The 19,592-nt window shown below is 37.1% G+C and overlaps 1 protein-coding gene across 9 annotated transcripts in view; it reads left to right on the top strand.

The window, feature by feature from the left end:
- LOC104663792 (cytidine monophosphate-N-acetylneuraminic acid hydroxylase) overlaps positions 1-19,592 on the top strand; it is a 366,736-nt gene that overhangs the window by 309,270 nt on the left and 37,874 nt on the right. For 8 of the 9 annotated variants that reach the window (XM_030929498.1, XM_030929496.1, XM_030929497.1 and 5 more), the window contains one exon: positions 10,509-10,600. In XM_030929498.1, the coding sequence (XP_030785358.1) occupies positions 10,509-10,600 (92 nt within the window). Of the gene's footprint in view, positions 1-4,666; positions 4,777-10,508; positions 10,601-19,592 lie in introns of those variants that run through there. The other variant, XM_030929500.1, reaches the window with a different exon arrangement.

Genomic DNA, 19,592 nt, shown 5'->3' with positions numbered 1-19,592 from the left:
AGTAGTGCCTGGCAGAGCCAGATAGGGCTCTTGGGCGTGTGCTTTGTCAGTCTAATTCTCAACACCAGTAATGCTGTGAGTGTTTACCCCCACCTTTCAAGCTTTACTTTAGCCTAATTTGCCCTATGTGGCTTTAGTCATTTGGTGTTAGGCTTTTTTCTTCCACTGTGTTGTAGGTCTTATTTCTCAGGTCATTTTGGGGTAGTTTAGTGCTGGTGTATTCAGAGTGAGAGCTGAGTAGTTGTCCATGAGTTACCTGTTACCCAAATCTAACAGGTAACTCTAGAATGTTCTCTAACGTTCACACAGATTTACTTTGCTCTATACCTACTATCGTGGCCCAGCCCTTCAGGTTATTTGATTCTTAAATGCTAACTAACCACTGTGAACCCTGGAGACCTGACACAGGTCTCAGTTAATTTAGAAAGTTTATTTTGCCAAGGTTGAAGACGTGCACCCATGACACAGCCTCAGGAGGTCCTGACAACATGTGCCCGAGGTGGTCAGAGCACAGTTTGGTTTTACACATTTTAGGGAGACATGAGACATCAATCAACATATGTAAGATGAACATTAGTTCGGTCTGGAAAGGTGGGACAACTTGAAGCAGGGAGGGGGCTTCCAGGTCATAGGTAGATAAGAGACAAATGGTCGCTTTTTTTTTTTTTTTTTTTTTTTTTAGTTTCTATTTAGCCTCTCCAAAGAAGGCAGTGATATACGCATTTATCTTGGTGAGCAGAGTTCAAAGTTACCTTGGTAACTTTGAATAGAATGGGAGGTAGGTTTGCCCTAAGCAGTTCCCAGCTTGACATTTTCCTTTAGTTTAGTGATTTGAGGGGCCCAAAATACTTTCCTTTCACATTTCCCCCCTTTTTTTAAAAAAAAAATCTGTTGGAAAAAGCATTTTAGAAGAAAATGAGTCTCTAGCCTCAGGTTTCGTCTGATCTCTCATGGCTAGGATGGTTTATACCTAGACAGGTAGGTCCCGAGTTATTAGGAAAGCTCATTTTTAGAAGGTTGTGCAGTCTCATGTCCTGTGAAGAGAAAATAGGGGGAGGACAACAACAAACAAAAGAACAGTCCTGGAAAATAGACATAGGCCACATTACTCTGAAGTCCATACATCAGTAGGCAGGTATGAAAGTGGCTTATGTATGTAAATAGGTCCCTGTTATTTCCTTCTGAAGTTTAAGTTGTCTAGCTTCATTTCACAGGGCTTTATGAAAGCACATTTTAGTTTCCAGTGACTCCAAATTAGGAAAAATGGAGGGAAAAAAAGAAGGAAAAATATTGAAAACATTGTTTTGAAGATGTGTAGCCAAGAAAAATTAGAATTCAGTCCAAACTGTAGAAAATAATAAAAATGGAAAAACATTACACAAGACTAGAATCTAACAATAGGTGTACTATAGTTTTTGAAACATAATTTTTCTGTCTCCACTTTCCCATTTTTATTAAAGACAAATCCGACAGGACTGGTTTTCTTTATTGTACTTGGCCTAATTCTTTGTATACAGTGCCGTAAGAATAATTATTTTTTACATCAGCTTTTAAATTGGCTTTGATGGAAATTTGTTCCACAGAAGGAATTTCAGAGAAGACTTTTTTAAAGCCCAGCCTAGCCATGAATTTGTACCATGAAATACCTATGAGTTGAGTGAATTCCTCTCCTTTTGAGCTCCTAAGAAAAACTTGGAGCTCCTGGGCCTGTCAGAAAGTGACATTCTTTACTTACCACAGGTCAGGAATCCTGTACAGGGACTGTGGAGACAAAGGTATGAGGCTAGTTTTTCCAAGGGGCTTTTTATTGGCTCCATAAGTCAACTTTAATTCTTTAAAGGAAAGCACACTATTCCAGTCAAAGCCTTGATAAAATAACCAGTTTCTTCAATTGTGTCCTGTTACAAATGAAAACAGATTCTTATCACACTTACACAAATAACTTTGTCATACTCTCAAATAGATCCCAAATTCTGTAGAAATCAGGTAGAGAAAAACAAATATGCTCCAAATTTTGTTCATAGGAGTATACTCATTGTTAAAAAGCTGTAAATAGCTTAAAAGTTTCTTGATTCTGAAAAACAATGTATCAGCAACGTTTTAAGCAAAAAGTCAAAAAAGATTACTTCACACTTTTATTAGTTTAGTCCATGCAGTTAATTCTTGTTCTGCTTGATATTCATGAACATTTCAGCTCTCCATGAGTCCTCAAAGTTTTTTCTCTATTTTGATGTCACAGTCTCCAAAGTTATCAGAAACATGTATTCAAGAGCACCTGTTAGGGGTTTCATAGCTGATTATAAAATCATCTTCTGGAAAGGACCACAAAAAGACAAAAATTGTCTGTGAATAATGAAAAGTTTTAGGGCAGCCATAGTCAAAGACATGTTTTTACCTCTGTGGCACACAATAATTTAACATAAAATTATAATTATTACTGATAACATACACTGTGTCATATCAGAATAATAGGAGTTTCCCGTAATTTTGGAATACATACCAATAACATTTATACAAATACAGCCCAAAGAAAACCAAACACCATTTCATATTGGACAATGCTTCCTGTATAATTTTCATACCAAAAAGCCAAATATGTCATTTTTGGACTTTAGAGAACCCATTAATAATATCTTAAAGGACTAATTAGGTCAGAAAAAGATATAATTTATAATTTGATTTTGGAAAGTTTGTCAAATATCAAAGATTTTAAACACAAAATCTTTGATATCACAAAATAGGATTACAGGTCATTGCAAAATAAGTCATTCATTTAGCCAAAATGATAAGGAAAAAAAAGGGCAAAAACCTTCATTCTTTGAGAGAGGAGACTTAATTTTCCAAACATTAAACCCTAGTAAAAAACAGCATGAAGCCGATTAAATTTGTTTTTTAAACTTTTATAAACAGTCCATAAAGGTTTAATCTTGATCATAAGACATATCTTCTATGAACCTTTTATATCTTTGTAACCTCTATTAAGCAGTTGGTTAATGTTTCAAGAAAACCTTGTTAATTTGACACAGGGGTTGATATACTGGTCTTGCATCAGTGTGCCTTTGACATTAATAGTTAATTTATAGAGAAACTAAACTCATTTTATCTCTTAAAATTAACCCTTGCAATTTCACAAGCCCACCTCTTCTGCGATAGCCCCTGGGCCTTGAGGAGTTGAATGCCTTTAATTTCTGGCCCTGTGTCTCAGGAATGCAGTTTATTTTGATTGGCATCTTCTAGGGGGCCTGGAGATGAGGTTTTAATGGCTGTCAGTGTTTAAGATTTAGCAGGACTTGGTGTTCTTTTTAGACCCAGGAGTCAAAGCCCTGTAACTCAATGTCACAAGGACTTTAAAAGTACATACAGGAAGATACAAGAATGTAATAACCTTAATTAAAAAAAATTTAAATCTCAGTTTTTCCTAAGCAAACCAAACTTAATAATAATGTCATAGGAGTTATTGTGATAAATGTAAAATCTGTTAGGTCAGTTACCAAAAGGCCAAAGAAAATACCTTCTGCAGTGCACAGAATATTATGTTGGAAGAAAACAATTTCTTTAGACCTTTAAGAAAATGTTGGTAGCATCAGGCCACCAAAAAGAGAACCTGAGCAGGGAGAAAACTTATATGAGCCGAAAATGAGTTGAAGGAGAGTGTTACTATTTCATACCTTTTAAAAGAGGAGAGAAAACCAAAACCAGTGAGATGCAATGTAAGTGTATAAGTGGCATTTTTTAAACATCAAACCCAACCTCTAGAAAGACCATTATTATTTCCCCTTAATCATAGGTAACTTGATCATATAAAAGTTTTTGTTTTGTTTTTTAGAAATCCTCTTATTGTGACGTATACAGACTGTTCATGACATGCTTAGGCTTTCTGGTTTGTCTTGAACTAACTAACTACTTTCTTTCCTTTCTCTCTTTCTTTCTCTTTCTTTTTCTTTCTTTCCTTTTTTTTTTTTTTTTTTTTTTTTTTTTTTTTTTGAGATGGAGTCTCACTTTGTTGCCCAGGCTGGAGTGCAATGGCACGATCTCAGCTCACTGCAACCTCTGCCTCCCGGGTTCATGTGATTCTCCTACCTCAGCCTCCTGAGTAGCTGGGATTACAGGTGCATACCACCATGCCCGTTAGTTTTTGTACTTTTAGTAGAGGCAGGGTTTCACCATGTTGGCCAGACTAGTCTCAAACTCCTGACCTCAGGTGATCCACCCACCTCAGCCTCCCAAAGTGCTGGGATTACAGGCTTTAGCCACTGCACCTGTCTGAACATCTTTCTTAAACAGTCATTTTACTCTAGGACTAAATTTACCATACAAGATTCTTTCTCATATGAAATTATTTCTCCTTAAGCTTTTTTACCAAAAAAAAGCTCTTTATTTTTATAACTTTCTTTACATATCTTCTATTTCTTGGTTCCTTTTACCTTGTTTTATACATGCCCTTTAAATAAGCTTTGAATTAGACAAAAATTGTTCACCTTTTTTAAAAGGACATACTTTTTGTTTTTTTAGAAAGAATGTTTTTCTACAAATATATTTTTATTGGAAAATGCCCAAATAATGAAATATCTATTATTTATATAACTTTTGATTCTAAATTATAATGAGTTTGTCTACAAGTATTTATCCTATTACATTTACCTAATTATTTTAATCATTTACCTAGATCACTTGTAGAAACTGCGAACTGAGACAGTGAAAAAGATTTGACCTAACTGACTCCATCCTGCTCTTGCTTCTAACCTCCAAGCTGTTCTTGTTCCTTCCTGTTTGTAGGTAAGCCAAACTAATTTTGGGAGGAACTTAGTTTAGTTTAGCTTTGAAACAAAGATGGTAACAGTCCTTTCCCAAAACAAACCTTACTACTCGTGAACTAGACTGCCTAAAGCCACAAGATTAGAAGTTATGGTAATCTTACTCAATTCACGATGTAGCTATTTTTATTAAACTAATATCAATGTGTTATTTATGAAAGATTACACAAGCAAAGATCATTCTGTCTTGGGCAGAATTTATAGTTTTATAATGCCTATGCCAAAGTTTGACACTTTATAGTATTTGGCAGGCATAACTATGAAACTGCTTGATTAATAAATGTAAAAAAAAAGTATGCTGGCAATTCTTAAGACATTTCTAATATTATTTATAATTTTTAAAGCTAGCTTATTTATTAAAAATTTTACTTAAGTTATGTAAAGTTGAAAAAGCATTTTACTAATCTTTTCCTCTCTCCTGATAAAGTATTTGATGCAAATGCTTTTATTTTATTTTATTCTATTTATTTCTTAGAGTTTCACTCTTGTTGCCCAGCCTGGAGTGCAATGGTGCAATCTCAGTTCACTGCAACATCTGCCTCCTGGGTTCAAGCGATTCTCCTGTTTCAGCCTCCTGAGTAACTGGGATTACAGACACACACCACACCACCATGTCCAGCTAATTTTTTTTTATTTTTAGTAGAGAAGGGGTTTGACCAGGTTGGCCAGGCTGGTCTCAAGCTCCTGACCTCAGGTGATCTACCTACCTTGGCCTCCCAAAGTGCTGGGATTACAGGTGTGAGCCACTGTGCCCAGCCAACACTTTTAGTTTCTTAAGCCAATTAATTAGAGCTCTTTTATATATTTTCAGTAGTGAAACACTGTGTACACAACACATAAATACATAGATATATTGGGCATGCTGATAGAAGTACATCTTATAGATTTATAGAAACCTTTTTTTCCCTTTAGACTTTCAGATTCCTGATAAACTGTTTCACAACCCCAGGCAGTTGTCAGCTAAATAGCCTTAAATTTGCATACTAAAGGAAACAACTCAGGTGAAAATCATATAGCAAAATTTACATCATAAGGTACAGAGAGGAAAAAGTCTGGTGATGTTGGAGGGAGATTAAAAATGGATGCCAAATTAAACATAAAATTATAGAAGTCTATCATAGGATTCTATAAGGAGACTAATTTTATTTAGGTAGGGACTGACTACCTATCTTTTAACTGGATCTCTGAACTCTGGGCAGAGACCACACTGAATCCTGGGTCTCCAAAAAGGAGAATTAATATGAGATTAGACCACGTGGTGCTTACACAGTGCACTCAGAAAAAAGAAAAGTAAACAAAGACATTTCTAAGTGTCTAAACCACACTCTTCCTTAAAAACCCAAGAGTAACCTCTGTTGCAATAACTATTTTAGTCAAAAAAAAAAAAAAAAAGTAACACAATATAAAAAGTAAGCTGTTCAAGAAGTGAGACAAACTTGTCTGCTTACATCCTTGAAAAAACTTGTTTTCCCAACCCCAGGGTATTATAAGTTATTTTAGGTCCTCCATGCAGCAGAGGGTGCAAGAGAAAGGAGCGATAGTAGAAATAAATGAAAAAAACAGAATTCTGTCAACTGAGAATAAAAAAAACTTTTGAACGTTTGCTCAAAACCAAAAAAAAAAAAAAAAAAAAAAAAGGTCCCAGGAGAAAAGCAAAAATATGAAGGCCTTTTAAATACAAACACACACATATGCGTGCGCGCACACACACACACACACACCTTGGATGTTAGGTTTTAATTAAGCTGATTTTTAACCATTGAACTCCTTTAAAAGAAACTTTTAAAATCTCATTACCATATTTCAGCTAGGACAAATTGCTGCTATTTCAGAAGTACAGCCATTGCTCTTTCAGTTTGGCCTGGCTAACAAAAAGGTGGCCTTGCTATGTAAATAAAGCCCCTTAGTCAGAATCAAAAATTTTTCCTCTTTTTTTTTTTTCCTCCACCTCATACCACGTGTGTGCGTGTGTGTGTGTGTGTGTGTGTGTGAATTTAGCCACTTCAGAGGCGTTGTTCCCCATAATTTGGAATTTCCTTTGGATTTGATCAAGTCGGATAGAGTTGATCAAACCCAATGGGAAAAAGTCCGAAACAACAATGAAAACAGGAACGAACAGCAACAACAACAAAAACAGTTAAGCAAAAGCAATCACACAACTTACGTCATTACTGAGCACTCTAATAGTAAGGAGAAATTACGACCAGCTGGCTGTTAATCTTAACTTTAGCCAAGACAAACCCCAATTCAGTTACTTACCTAGAGATGGGTCTCAGGCTGTAGACTGCTCTCTACCATCCTAGAAGCAGGAAAAAAACTCATCTTCCCTGTCGGAAGCAAGCTCGAACTCCATAAAGGAGTTACCTGCCTTCCACAGTCACGGAAGCAGTAAATCTTGCCTTCCTTTTTGGAAGCAAGTAAAACTTTTTCTGGAGTTTTACGTGCCTTTTTTTTTTTTTTTTTAACAGCAAAATAAACTTTACATCTCTACCACATTTGGGGAGATCAGGGATTGTCTGGAGGGGTGCTCTCAGGCCTCAGCAAATTGTCCTATTGATTTGAGCCATAAAGTCAACTCATGCTGGTACCAAGCACTGATAGGAGATTTGTCAAGGTCAGGGGCATCTCCGCTCAGAATCCCTTCGTGGTTACCAAAATGTGAACGCTGAAAATCTGAGACAGGTCTCAGCTAATTTAGAAAGTTTATTTTGCCAAGCTTGAGGACATTTGGCCATGACACAACCTCAGGAGGCCCTGATGACACATACCCAAGGTGGTCAGAGCACAGTTTGGTTTTATACATTTTAGGGAGACGTGAGACATCAATTAACATATGTAAAATAAACATTGGTTCGGTTTGGAAAGGCTGGACAACTTGAAGCAGGGAGGGGGCTTCCAGGTCATAGGTAGATAAGGGATAAATGGTTGCATTCTTTGGAGTTTCTAATTAGCCTTTTCAAGGGAGGCAATCAGATATGCATTTATCTCAGTGAGCAGAGGGGTGGCTTTGAATAGAATGGGAGGCAGGTTTTCCCTAAGCAGTTCCCAGCTTGACTTTTCCTTTTAGCTTAGTGATTTGGGGGCCCAAGATATTTTCCTTTCATATCAGTGTTGCACCTGTGGCTTGCTTGGCTCCTCAGCTAGAGCTGCCAACTTGACCAATAAAAATACAGGATGCCCAGTTAAATGTGCATTTCAGATTTTAAAAACTAATGTATTTTTAGTATAAATACATCCAAAGTAGTTAATGGGACACCTTTTTAGCTGGCAACTGTGCTCTAGGAGAACCTCTAGGTAATTCCCTGAACTAATTTCCTCCCAAAATTAGTTTGGCCTACCTACAACCAGGAATGAACAAGAACAGCTTGGAGGTTAGAAGCAAGAGCAGGATGGAGTCAGTTAGGTCAAATCTTTTTCACTGTCTCAGTTGTAATTTTGCAATGGCAATTCCATAACTTCAAATAATGACAATCGCAGTTTCTACAAGTGATCTAGGTAAATGATTAAAAGTGATCTAGGTAAATGATGCCCATTTTGATGTTCTTCCATCTTCTGGGTGGATTCAAGTCAGTGAAGCCTCGGGCATAGTTCTGTCACTGGTAAACTTCTGTCAGCACTTCAAGGTGTTGGGGTTTTCTCTTCCAACAATTGCAGCTTTGAGACTCTGGGTTTCCTCTCCTCGTTTTTTAACTTAGTGGACCATTTCACAGAGTGCCACTTAGCCAGCCATTTAAGGAGTCCTTAAAGTTTACTGATTAAGAGCATCATCTCTCCTCATAGACTACCTGGTTTAGAAACCTGAATCCAGCACTTACTAGCTAGGTCATAACCCTGGACAGGTTTCTTAGCCTCTTTCTGGACCTCGGTCTTCTCATTTCTAAAATGAAGATGAAAATATTACCTATTCTGTCAGGTTACTGAGAGGATTAAGTGATGCCAAACACATAAAAAACACTTAAAAGAATTGCCATATGGTGGTATATGGCGAGCACCCCAAAAAAGTGAATTACAGTTACTATTTTATTTCTCTGCAATGAACTTCTTGTGTAGCTTATATAGAGGGACTTACTTACAGGAACTCAGATTGTTTTTGTATCTAATATGCTCATCTAAGTATAGTGATTGCTTTGCCACAGGCTAGCCTTTCTCTTCTTCATTCAAAGCCTTGCGAGTGATTTACCTATTCTGTTGACACATTAGTCCTCACCTCTCAGCTCTCTTGACCATGAGGAAGCAGGTTCTGCCAGCTTTATTCCCAGATGCAGCTCACCAAGCATTTGTATGTTGAAACTGCATTTCTATGGTAACTTACGCTCTGTAGTCTCCCATTCACTTCTCTGAGTTTGGTAAATTATAGTTGGATTCTCTTTGTAGCTATTTATCTGAAGAAACCGTCTTTTCTAGCTTCTAGGTTCCAGCTAAGAACAGAGACCTACCTGTTCTGTTCTACTCACCATTATTCAGCCATTTTTCTTCTCAACACAACCAAGATCATCAAATTTTATAAGCCATGATTCTCATTTTTAAAGCCTATCCGTTTTTCACAACCTCCTCTAATTGGAAAGCTGTTGTCTCCCTGTCACCTGTGAGCACATGGTTCTGCCAGTTTTCCCTTTCATGGCTTGGCATGCTGAATAGCTACAGTTGGAATGTTCCATCAGAATTAACTGAAAGGTTGTTGGCTACTCATCAATGAGAAAGGAGTCATAAAATAATCCTTCATAAACTGAAGCATTGAATAATGCTTTTTGCATCATAACTTGGAGAACATGAGATAATTCTGAATATAATGAAATTCAGAAATGTCAGCATGATTCATTTACGTTAAAGTAGATGTTTTTAGTTTTTTAAAAATTTGGTGTTTCAGGTTTGAGACAGATTTCTTTATTTTAAAAAATTCTTTAAGTCTTAAAACCAACAAAACATCACCAGAAAGAAACACCACCAAAGTAGAAAAAAACTGAACTATTTACATCACACCTCTAGCCACTCTGTCCCCCTCAAAGTTGTGGTAAGATGGGGAAAAGATACTGAACAACCTGTTTTGTTACAATCTGGTTCTCATACTAAAACAGGGTTGCTAGTGGTAAATAAAAACACAAGACCCTTGGTTAAATTTAAATTACAGATTTATCAACAAATTTTCAGAATAAATATGTCTTAAATATTATAGAAAGCATATTTAAAAATTATTCATTATCTGAAATCTATATTTAACTGAGCATTTTATATTTTATCCCACATATATGCTCTAAAATCTTAAACTATAAGATCTTTTCTCTTTGAAATATGTAACCTTTGGTTGACTATTCTAGAGGTCAAGGATTTTAGAGTGATATAAATTATAGATATATATTTACTACTACAGTTTTTCCTTGTATTGGCCCCAGTTGGATCTTATCCAGCTTGGCTTATAAAGGAGGTGTTTCTGAAGACTTCTTTATTCTGTTGTCTCTGTTCTCTAAAATGTGTCATTTTGTGATATGGAGTTTATCTTTATTTTATTTATAAAATTACCTATTGATGATTAGTCTTTTTTTGAATAAGTATTAGCTATTGATAGTTTTTGCTTTATGTATTTTGTGTTCAGCTAATTCCATTATAATTTAATATCATTATGAAATAATACATTTAAGCCTAATCAAGATTTTTATTTTTACCATTTCATAAACTTAAGTACAATTTTTCACCCAGGTCTGTTAGATGCACAAAGCATAACTGGAAATTAGATGTGAGCACCATGAAGTATATCAACCCTCCAGAAAGCTTCTGTCAAGATGAGCTGGGTAAATACCATCAATATCAATAAATGTATTCTGCTATTATTGTTATTGTGGTTCTTGTCAACTTATTTCTAATCTTACTTGAAGCTTAGGATACATTCTGATTTTAAACTGTTAGATCTCTTCTTAAGTACAAGGAGACTTAAAAAATTTTGTGGAAAATGGAATTAAGAGATAAAAAATATAAGCTGTATTTCTCAACATAGGCTCCATCAAGGCCAAGATGGATTTGTAAGCGATAATATCAGCCATTTTGTCTGTCCCTAAAGAACTGAGAGTCCTGGGAATTTAACCATGTAAATGCAGTCTGTTTAAAATTATTAACCAAAAAAAATGGGTGCCCTTTAAAGTTTTTTTTTTTTTTTTTTTAGACAGAGTCTTGCTCTTGTCGCCCAGGCTGCAGTGCAATGGTGTGATCTTGGCTCACTGCAACCTCCCCCTGCTAGGTTCAAGCAAGTCTCCTGCCTTAGCCTCCCAAGTAGCTGGGATTACAGGTGCCCACCACCATGCCCAGCTTTGTATTTTTAGTAGAGACAGGGTTTCACCATGTTGGCCAGGCTGGTCTCGAACTCCTGACCTCAGGTGACCCACTTGCCTTAGCTTCCAAAAGTACTGGGATTACAGTCATGAACCACTGCACCCAGCCTAAAGATTTTTTTTTTAAGATTAGGAAAGAAAAAAGGCAGAAGCAGCCAAATTGGGACCGTAACCAGGTGGATGCCTAATGATTTCCCACAGAAACTCTCACAAAATTGCCCTTGTTTGATGAAAGAAATGAGCAAGAGACACTTTTGTGGTATGATTCTGGTGAAGCTTTCCTGGGCAATTTTCTGCTAAACCTTTGGCTAACTTTCTCAAAACACTCATAATAAGTAGATGTTACCACTCTTTGTCCTTGTAAAAATTCAACAAACAAAATGCCTTGAGCATCTCAACAAACTGTTGCCACGACCTTTGCTCTTGAGCGGTCTGGCTTTGCTGTGACTGGACCACTTCCACCTCTTGGTAACCATTGCTTTGACTGTGCTTTGTTTTCAGGATCATACTGGTAAAGCCATGTTTAATCTTCTGTTACAATGCTTTGAAGAAATGCTTCAGGATCTTGATCCCACTCATTTAAAATTTCCACTGAGAGCTCTGCTCTTGTCTGCAGCTGATCTGGATGGTTTGGGCAGCCATCAAGTGCAAAGTTTGCTCAACTTTAATTTTTCAGTCAGAATTGTGTAAACTGAACCATTTAAGATGCCTATGGTGTTGGCTATTGTTTGTGCTGTTAGTTGTTAGTCCTCTTCATTTGGGGCATAAACAAGATTAATTTTTGCTTTGCAAATGGATACGGATGGTCTGCCATTGCAGGCTTCAACTTGAACGTTGTCTTCTCTCTTCTTAAAATGAGTTATCTATTTGCAAACTGCTAATTTCTTTGGGGTATACGTGCACATGTAAAATTTTCAAAAAGTACAAAATTAAATAGAGTAAAAACCAAATTTTCTCTCCTCTGATCCCTAGTCACCAAGTTCCCACTCTAGAAGCAACTACCATTATTATTATTTTCTTGTGGGTCCTTCTAGAGGTATCTTTTGCATTTATAAACCAGTGCATATTTATAATATCCCTTTCCTTAGTAGCACACTATATACATTTTCCTCCACTTTGCTTTTTTTGGAATGGCTCTTGAACTTAGAAAGTAAAAGAGATAATATTGAATATCTCTAACAAGCAAAGTGTTGACCCAGAAGCTGCTAGTGAGACTTCAACTTCTCTTTCCCTCCCATCCATTAATATATACAGAGGTTTCTATTTTGTACCTGGGCATGAGGGAGAAAAAGGAAGGGAAATTGGGTGGTGGAGTCTGTGGTTTGTGGGGAGCTAAAAATGGGAATTGTTCTGGCCTGTAGACTGGGTTGGACTGCCCAAGCTCAGGAAAGTGGCAATCAGAAAAATAATGGCACTATTTTCCAGAGACAGTTGGAGGATTCATGGGAAGTAGGAGATGGCCAGAACTTATTATCTGACAAAGAAGAGCCATTTCACGTCCGGGTGACCACATGTGGCACACAATTGGAGAGGAGGCTATGTCTTCCACCTACCCTTGGAACCTAGCAATGATCTGACACTCCTCAAACTTCTAGGTAGACAAGGTGGAAGATTATAAGCCAGAGTAGGAAAAGAGGGAAAAACAGACAGACACCATGCAGTTACAGATCGGGTTGTGGGCATGTGTGTAGCATACTTTTGGGGAAGTCCCCAAAATACGTTCGGGACACTTGAAAATGTGCTAATTTCTAGTCAGCAAAACAGTTGGGACTCTTGCCATCATCATTTGTGCATAAAGATAGACTGCAACTTTATTATATATTCTCAATCTGGTGAGGCCTGGGAAAACTGCGTTATTTGTAAAAATGGAAAATGCTAAATATACAACATATGCAATACCTTGTAACAGGATGGTGAAATGGAAGTTGAGGTTGCAAAACAACAGATGCCTATTCCAAAATGAAGTTCTGAGAAAGGATTTACAAAGTAAGAGGCTGAGAACCAGTAGATCATTCTTAAATCCCTCACCCTTATAAGGAATACTAAAGCATAGAGGAGGAGTTTGAAATATAACTTCTTAAGAAGAGTTATTTGGAAAGCTGTACTGAGAGTCCATGCCCCTTGCAGGGGCAACTTCTGAGGGATGCCTGCCCCTCTCCTTAGGCCAGACGTTAACTGGACCACCTAGAGAGTCTGATATGTGTTCTCCAAGGTTGAGGTACACAGTGGACTGGTGTCTGATTCTCTCCTGAGAAATCTCAAGGGTGAAAGATTGGCCGTGTAGCTGTGACAGACAAGCTGAAGGAGAAGAGGTTGTGTTAGGCACTTTGGCACTCCCAGAATTCAGTGGGGCTGGAACAGATGAGTGTTTCCTATGGATGTGATGTGGGCCATGATTGGAAGGGGCATAAACCTAGAGTCATCCTAGGTCCAAAAGGCCTGCAGAGAACAGTTGGATGTATTGCTACCTTGCTGGGGCTAAGGAAAGCATATGTAACCAGGTAGCATAGAGATACCCAGGTTCAGAGAACTTCAGGTGGGTGTTTCCAAGCAATTGGGTGGATTCTCACAATAACCCACTGAGGTGTCCCTTAGAATCAGCCTTAAGCAAAAGCCAAGCCCAGATGGTGCTGCTGCTCTGTGACCAAAGGCCCCTTGCTCTCTTTCTTCAACTCTCCTTTTTCCTCCAGCTCCATATCTGGAAGGGTCAGGAACCTTAGATGAAGGAGTGAGAGGAGAGGAGGAATAGAAGCACTGGGTGAGGCCAGGCACGGTGGCTCACACCTGTAATCCCAACACTTTGGGAGGCCGAGGTGGGTGGATCACCTGAGGTCAGGAGTTTGAGACCAGCTGGATAACATGGTGAAACCCTGTCTCGACTAAAAGTACAAAAAGTAGCCGATCATGGTGGTGGGCACCTGTAATCCCAGCTACTTGGGAGGCTGAGACAGGAGAATCGCTTGAATCCAGTAGTCGCAGAGGTTGCAGCGAGCTGAGATCACACCATTGCACTCCAGCCTGTTTTTGATACACAAAGCAAAAAAAGCATGTTACAAACATTATAAATAGAATGACTCAATTATTTTTTTAAAAACATGCATAAGCACATGTGGGTGACATAAAGGCAGTCTTAGATTACCTGTGAAGGGAGCTGAGCTGGAAGCTTCCTGGGCCGTGCCTCCAGACTGTGGGCTTTGAATATAATACCTTTAAAAATTTTTTTAGGCTCAAATTATTATGGGCATACTATATAGGTGTGACCATTCTCACCCATGTGTCTCTGTGAGACCAACTTCAAATGCCTTTTTAAACAAGAGTGTGTTGCCAGCATTCTCCCAGTTCCCCTACAAACAGAGGTGTTACTTATTGAGGTATGTGTCCTTTGCCATTCACTATTCACAAGGAAATAGGAATGCTATTTTGGGAAGAGTTCACAAGGAAACAGAATGCTATTTTGGGGAGAGTTGCTAAGTGTTTTGACTACAAATTCACCCTCCCTCCACGTCTCAAATAGGACATCTGGACCACTAGCTATTTTCTCCAGTGAACTCCACCCTGAATCTGTTGACTTAGCCCAGAAAGCCTGCCAGCTGCCTTATTACTGGGAGGTGGTTATGTGTGCTGTGTAAATACTGCTAAATTTATTTGACATAAAACTGATAATAAACATGGGTTTGTACATAAACACTGTGTAAGTGAAAGGACGAGAGACTACCAATTTTATGAATATATAACCAAGTAATCTACAACTGCTTTTAGGGGCTTTTATGAAAATCTCTAAACATTTTGATCAAGACCTTTACAGAGACACTGTAGCAAAGCGTTAAGAGTGAAGGCAATGGGGCCTTCTCTCCTGGGTGCAGATCCAGGCTCCAATACACAGTCTGGGGACAATGGGCAATTTGGTCAATCCCTTTGTGCTTTAATTTCTTCAAATGTGAAATAGAAATAAAATTTTTAGTAGCCATCTTACAAAAAACGGGTTGTTGTAAAAAAAAAAAAATTAATTGAATGCCTGTTAAATTCATGGTAGGCAGTACACAGAACATAATTTATTTGCATACATGTCTTAAATAATCTGCATATATCCTTGAGACTGGGACCACAGGAGCAGAGATGAGGGATTTCCCTCCCAGCAGGAAGTTGGATGCATTGGAAAATTAGATTAAGGCTACTGTTAACCACCGTGCAGGCAAATGGCAGGGCCAGAGCTGGCAGCAGGGTCAGTAGGAGGGCAGGAAATAACAAACTCCGGGAATTTCAGCCTTAGCTGGAGTGAAGATACTGCCACGAAGGGAACATTTGTTAACAGAGCTCACTTTTTAGTCCAGTGCTACCAACGCTGTAGGGATTTCATACCACATTCTGAGAAAGATAAGGGCTTGATCCGCCTGGGGACATGTTATCAACGTTGAGCATCTGGTTTTATTATTATTATAAAAAATACTATAGGGTAACAATTAAAAAGTTGGAATTCAGAAAAGTAGAAGGAAGAATCTCATTTACACTTGCATCACCTAAAACGTTTTAGAATATTTTGTTCTGGTGATTGCTGTCCTCCCTCTCCCCATCTCCCTCCTCCTTCCTTTTCTCTTTCTCCTCTCCTTCGTCTTGATGAGGAATAACCCATGTATCTCAAAACTTACCCTTTTAAACTGCGCATGTTAATCCTTTTTTAAAAATATTCACATGTTGTGCAACCACCACCACTATCTCATTCCAAAACAGTTTCCGCCACTCCAAAATAAACCCTGTAATGATTGTCAGTCCTCATTCCCCTTTTCTCCAAGCCCCTGGCAACCACCAGTCTTCTTTCTGTCTCTCTGGATTTTCCTATTCTGAACATTTCATATATTGGAATAATACATTCCAATAATAATATGTGACCTTTTGTGTGTGGCTTCTTTCACTTAGCATCTTGTTTTCAAGATTCATCCATGTCGTAGCATATATTAGTACTTCATTTACTTCATTTTTATGGCTGAATAACTTTCCTTGTATGGATATACAACATTTTGGCTATGATGAATACTTTTCCTATGACTGTTTATCTACTAATTTTTATATGGGCATATGATTTTTGTTCTCTTGATTATAAACCTAGGAATGGAATTGCTGGGCTATATGGCAACTCTATGTTTAACTTTGAGGAACTATAAAACTGTTTTCAAAAGCACTGCATCATTTTATGTTCTCATTACCAATGTATGACCCTGTTTATCCTCCTCACCAAGACTTGTTATTGTCCATCTTTCTTGCTGACATCTTTTGAAGCACAAAAGTTTTAAATTTTGATGACGTCTAATTTATTTATTTTTTCCTTTGGATCTTGTGCTTCTGTTGTCTAAAAAAGTATATGGTTAGAGTAAGTCTTTTATTCTAATATATTTATTAGACTAACATACACACACATAGATAATAGTCTAAGAAAGAGAGAGTCTAAGAAATATATACATTTTTTGAGACAGAGTCTTACTCTGTCACCCAGGTTGGAGTGCAGTGGCATGATTATGGCTCACTCCAACCTCTGCCTCCTGGGTTCAAGCAATCTTCCCATCTTGGCCTCCCAAGTAGCTGGGACTACAGGCACACACCACTATGTCTGGCTAATTTTTGCATTTGTTTGTAGAGAGAGGGTCAGACTGTTTTGACCAGGCTGGTCTCAAACTCCTGGGCTCAAGAGATCTCCCCACCTCAGCCTCCTAAAATTCTGGGATTATAAATGTGACCTACCACAAATGGCCAGTCTAAGAAATATTATTTAAATTGCCTAATCCCAGATCATGAAAATTTATTCCTATTGTTTTAAGAGTTTTATAGTTCTAGCTCTAATATTTAGGTCTTTGATCCATTTTGTGTTAATGTTTGTACATTGTGTGATATAGGGGCCCAAATTCATTCTTTTGCATGTGGATGAATTGTAGTACCATTTTCTGACAGATTATTCTTTCCCCTATTGAATTGTTTTGGCATCTTTGTTGAAAAATCAATTGATCATAAATATAAAGGTTTATTTTTGGACTCTATTCCATTGATTTATATGTCTGACCTTCTGCCAGTTCCACACTGTTTTGATTACTTTAGCTTTGAAGTAAGTTTTTCAAATTGGGAATTGTGAGTCCTCCAATTTTGTTTTCTTTTTAAAGATTGCTTAGTTATTCTAGGCCATCTTGTCTTGACTCTTTCGGGTCAGCTTGTCAATTCCTGGGGGGTGAGGGATGGGGGTGAAAAGCAGCTAGAATTGTGATTAAAATTGTGTTTAATTTGTGGATTAATTTAGGGAGTATTACCATCTTATCAATACTCAGTCTTGATCTGTGAACATGGAATGTCTATTAATTAATTAAGTCTTCTTTAATTTCTTTCAACCATATTTTGTATTTTTCAGAGTATAAGTTTTATACTACTTTGATTAAATTTATTCCTAAGTATTTTATTCTTTTTGATGCTATTATAAATGGAATTGTTCATAAATTTTATTTAAAAATTAATGGCTAGCATATAGAATATCATTGATTTTCAAAATACCTTGTATCCGTTGAAGGCTTTAATAGTTTCATTTGTAGATACCTTAGGATGTCCTATATACAAGATCGTGTTGTCTGTGAATAGAGACAGTTTTACTTTTTCCTTTACAGACTGGATGCCTTTTATGTTATTTTCCTGTTCAGTTGCCTTGGCTAAAACCTCCAGGTAGAAATAGAGGTTTTAGCCGAGGAAACTGCTTGTCTGGTTCCTACTCTTAGCAGGAAAACAGCTGTCAGATTTTCTTAGATGCCTTTTTTTTTTTTTTTTTTTTTTTTTTTTTTTGAGACACAGTCTGGCTCTGTTGCCCAGGCAGGAGTGCAGTGGCGCAATATCAGCTCACTGCAACCTCCACCTCCCAGGTTCAAGAGATTCTTCTGCCTCAGCCTCTGAAGTAGCTGGGATTACAGGCATGTGCCACCACATCTGGCTAATTTTTGTATTTTTAGTAGAGACGGGGTTTCATCATGTTGGCCAGGCTGGTTTCAAACTCCTGACCTCAAGTGATCCACCCACCTTGGCCTCCCAAAGTGCTGGGATTACAGGCATGAGCCACTACGCTCGGCCTATTCTTAATTTTCTGAGTGTGTTTTATGATAACAGATGTTGGATTTTTGTTGCATGCCCTTTCTGTGTTAACTGAGATGATCATGTGGTTTCCCTCTTTGTTCTGTTAATGCAATGTGTTACATTGAATGATTTTCAAATGTTGAATCAGCCTTGCATCTTTCAAATATTGCAGCAGTGTAGCATAAATTCCACTTGGTCATGGTATATAGCTCTTTTTATTAATGTCATTAAATTATAGTTGCTGATATTTTATTAAGATATTTTACATCTGTATTGATAAGGAATATTAGTCTGTAGTTTTCTTTTCTTGTGATGTCTTTGATTTTGATATCAGGGTAATATTGACCATATAAAATGAGTTGGCAAAGGGCCCATATGCTTCTGTTTATTGAAAGAATTTGTGAAGGACTGGTGCTAATCCTACTTTAAACCTTTGGTCAAATTCAGTAGTGAAACCATCTGGGCCTAGAGTTATCTTTGTGGGAAGCTTTTTGATTACTAGTTTAATCTCTTTACTTATTATAGGTCGGCTGAGATTTTTCTATTTCTTCTCAGGTCATTTTTGTTAATCTGTATCTTCATAGGAATTGTCCTATCTCATCTAGGTTATCTAATTTATTGGAGTACAATTGTTGATAGTATTATCTTATAAACCTTTTAATTTCTGTAACATCAGTAGTAATGTCTACTCTTTCATTCTTAATTTTGATAATTTAGTAATCTCTTTTTTCTTGGTCAGTCTAGCTAAAGATTTGTCAATGTGTTGATATTTTTGAAAAACTAACTTTTGTCTTTCTTGATTTTTCTCTCATTTTTCTATTTTTGATTTCATTTCTAGCCTAATTTTTATTTCCTTTTGCTTACTTTGAGTTTGCTGTTATTTTTCTAGTTAAGGTGGAATATTGGGATTTTTATTTGTGATATTTCTTCTTTTTTAAAATAGGTGTGCACAGGAATAAACTCTTATGCATACACTGTTTTAGCTGTATTACATAAGTTTTGGTATATTGTGTTTTAGTTTTCATTTGTTTCAAAATGTTCTCTAATTTCTCTTTATTTCTTAACCAGTTTGTTATTTAGAAGTGTGTTGTTTGATTTACACATATTTGTGAATTTTGCAACTTTCTTCTCTTATTAATATGTAATTTCATTTCCTTGTGTTCAGAGAAGATATTTTACTTAATTTTGATCCTTTTAATTTATTGAAACTTGTTTTATGGCCCAAGGTGAAGTGTTCTATGTATGTCCATTAGGTACAGTCAGTTTATGGTGTTGTTCAAGTCTTCTATTCCCTGTTCATCTTCCATCTAGCTATTCCATTCTCTAATCTTCTTGTTAGTCTTAATTTTTCAAACAGTTCTTT

This window comes from Rhinopithecus roxellana, chromosome 4 (assembly GCF_007565055.1).
Source record: "Rhinopithecus roxellana isolate Shanxi Qingling chromosome 4, ASM756505v1, whole genome shotgun sequence".
In the NCBI taxonomy this organism is placed as follows: Eukaryota; Metazoa; Chordata; class Mammalia; order Primates; family Cercopithecidae; genus Rhinopithecus; species Rhinopithecus roxellana.
Note: the sequence above shows the minus strand (reverse complement) of the source record. Positions and strands in the feature narration are given on the sequence as shown.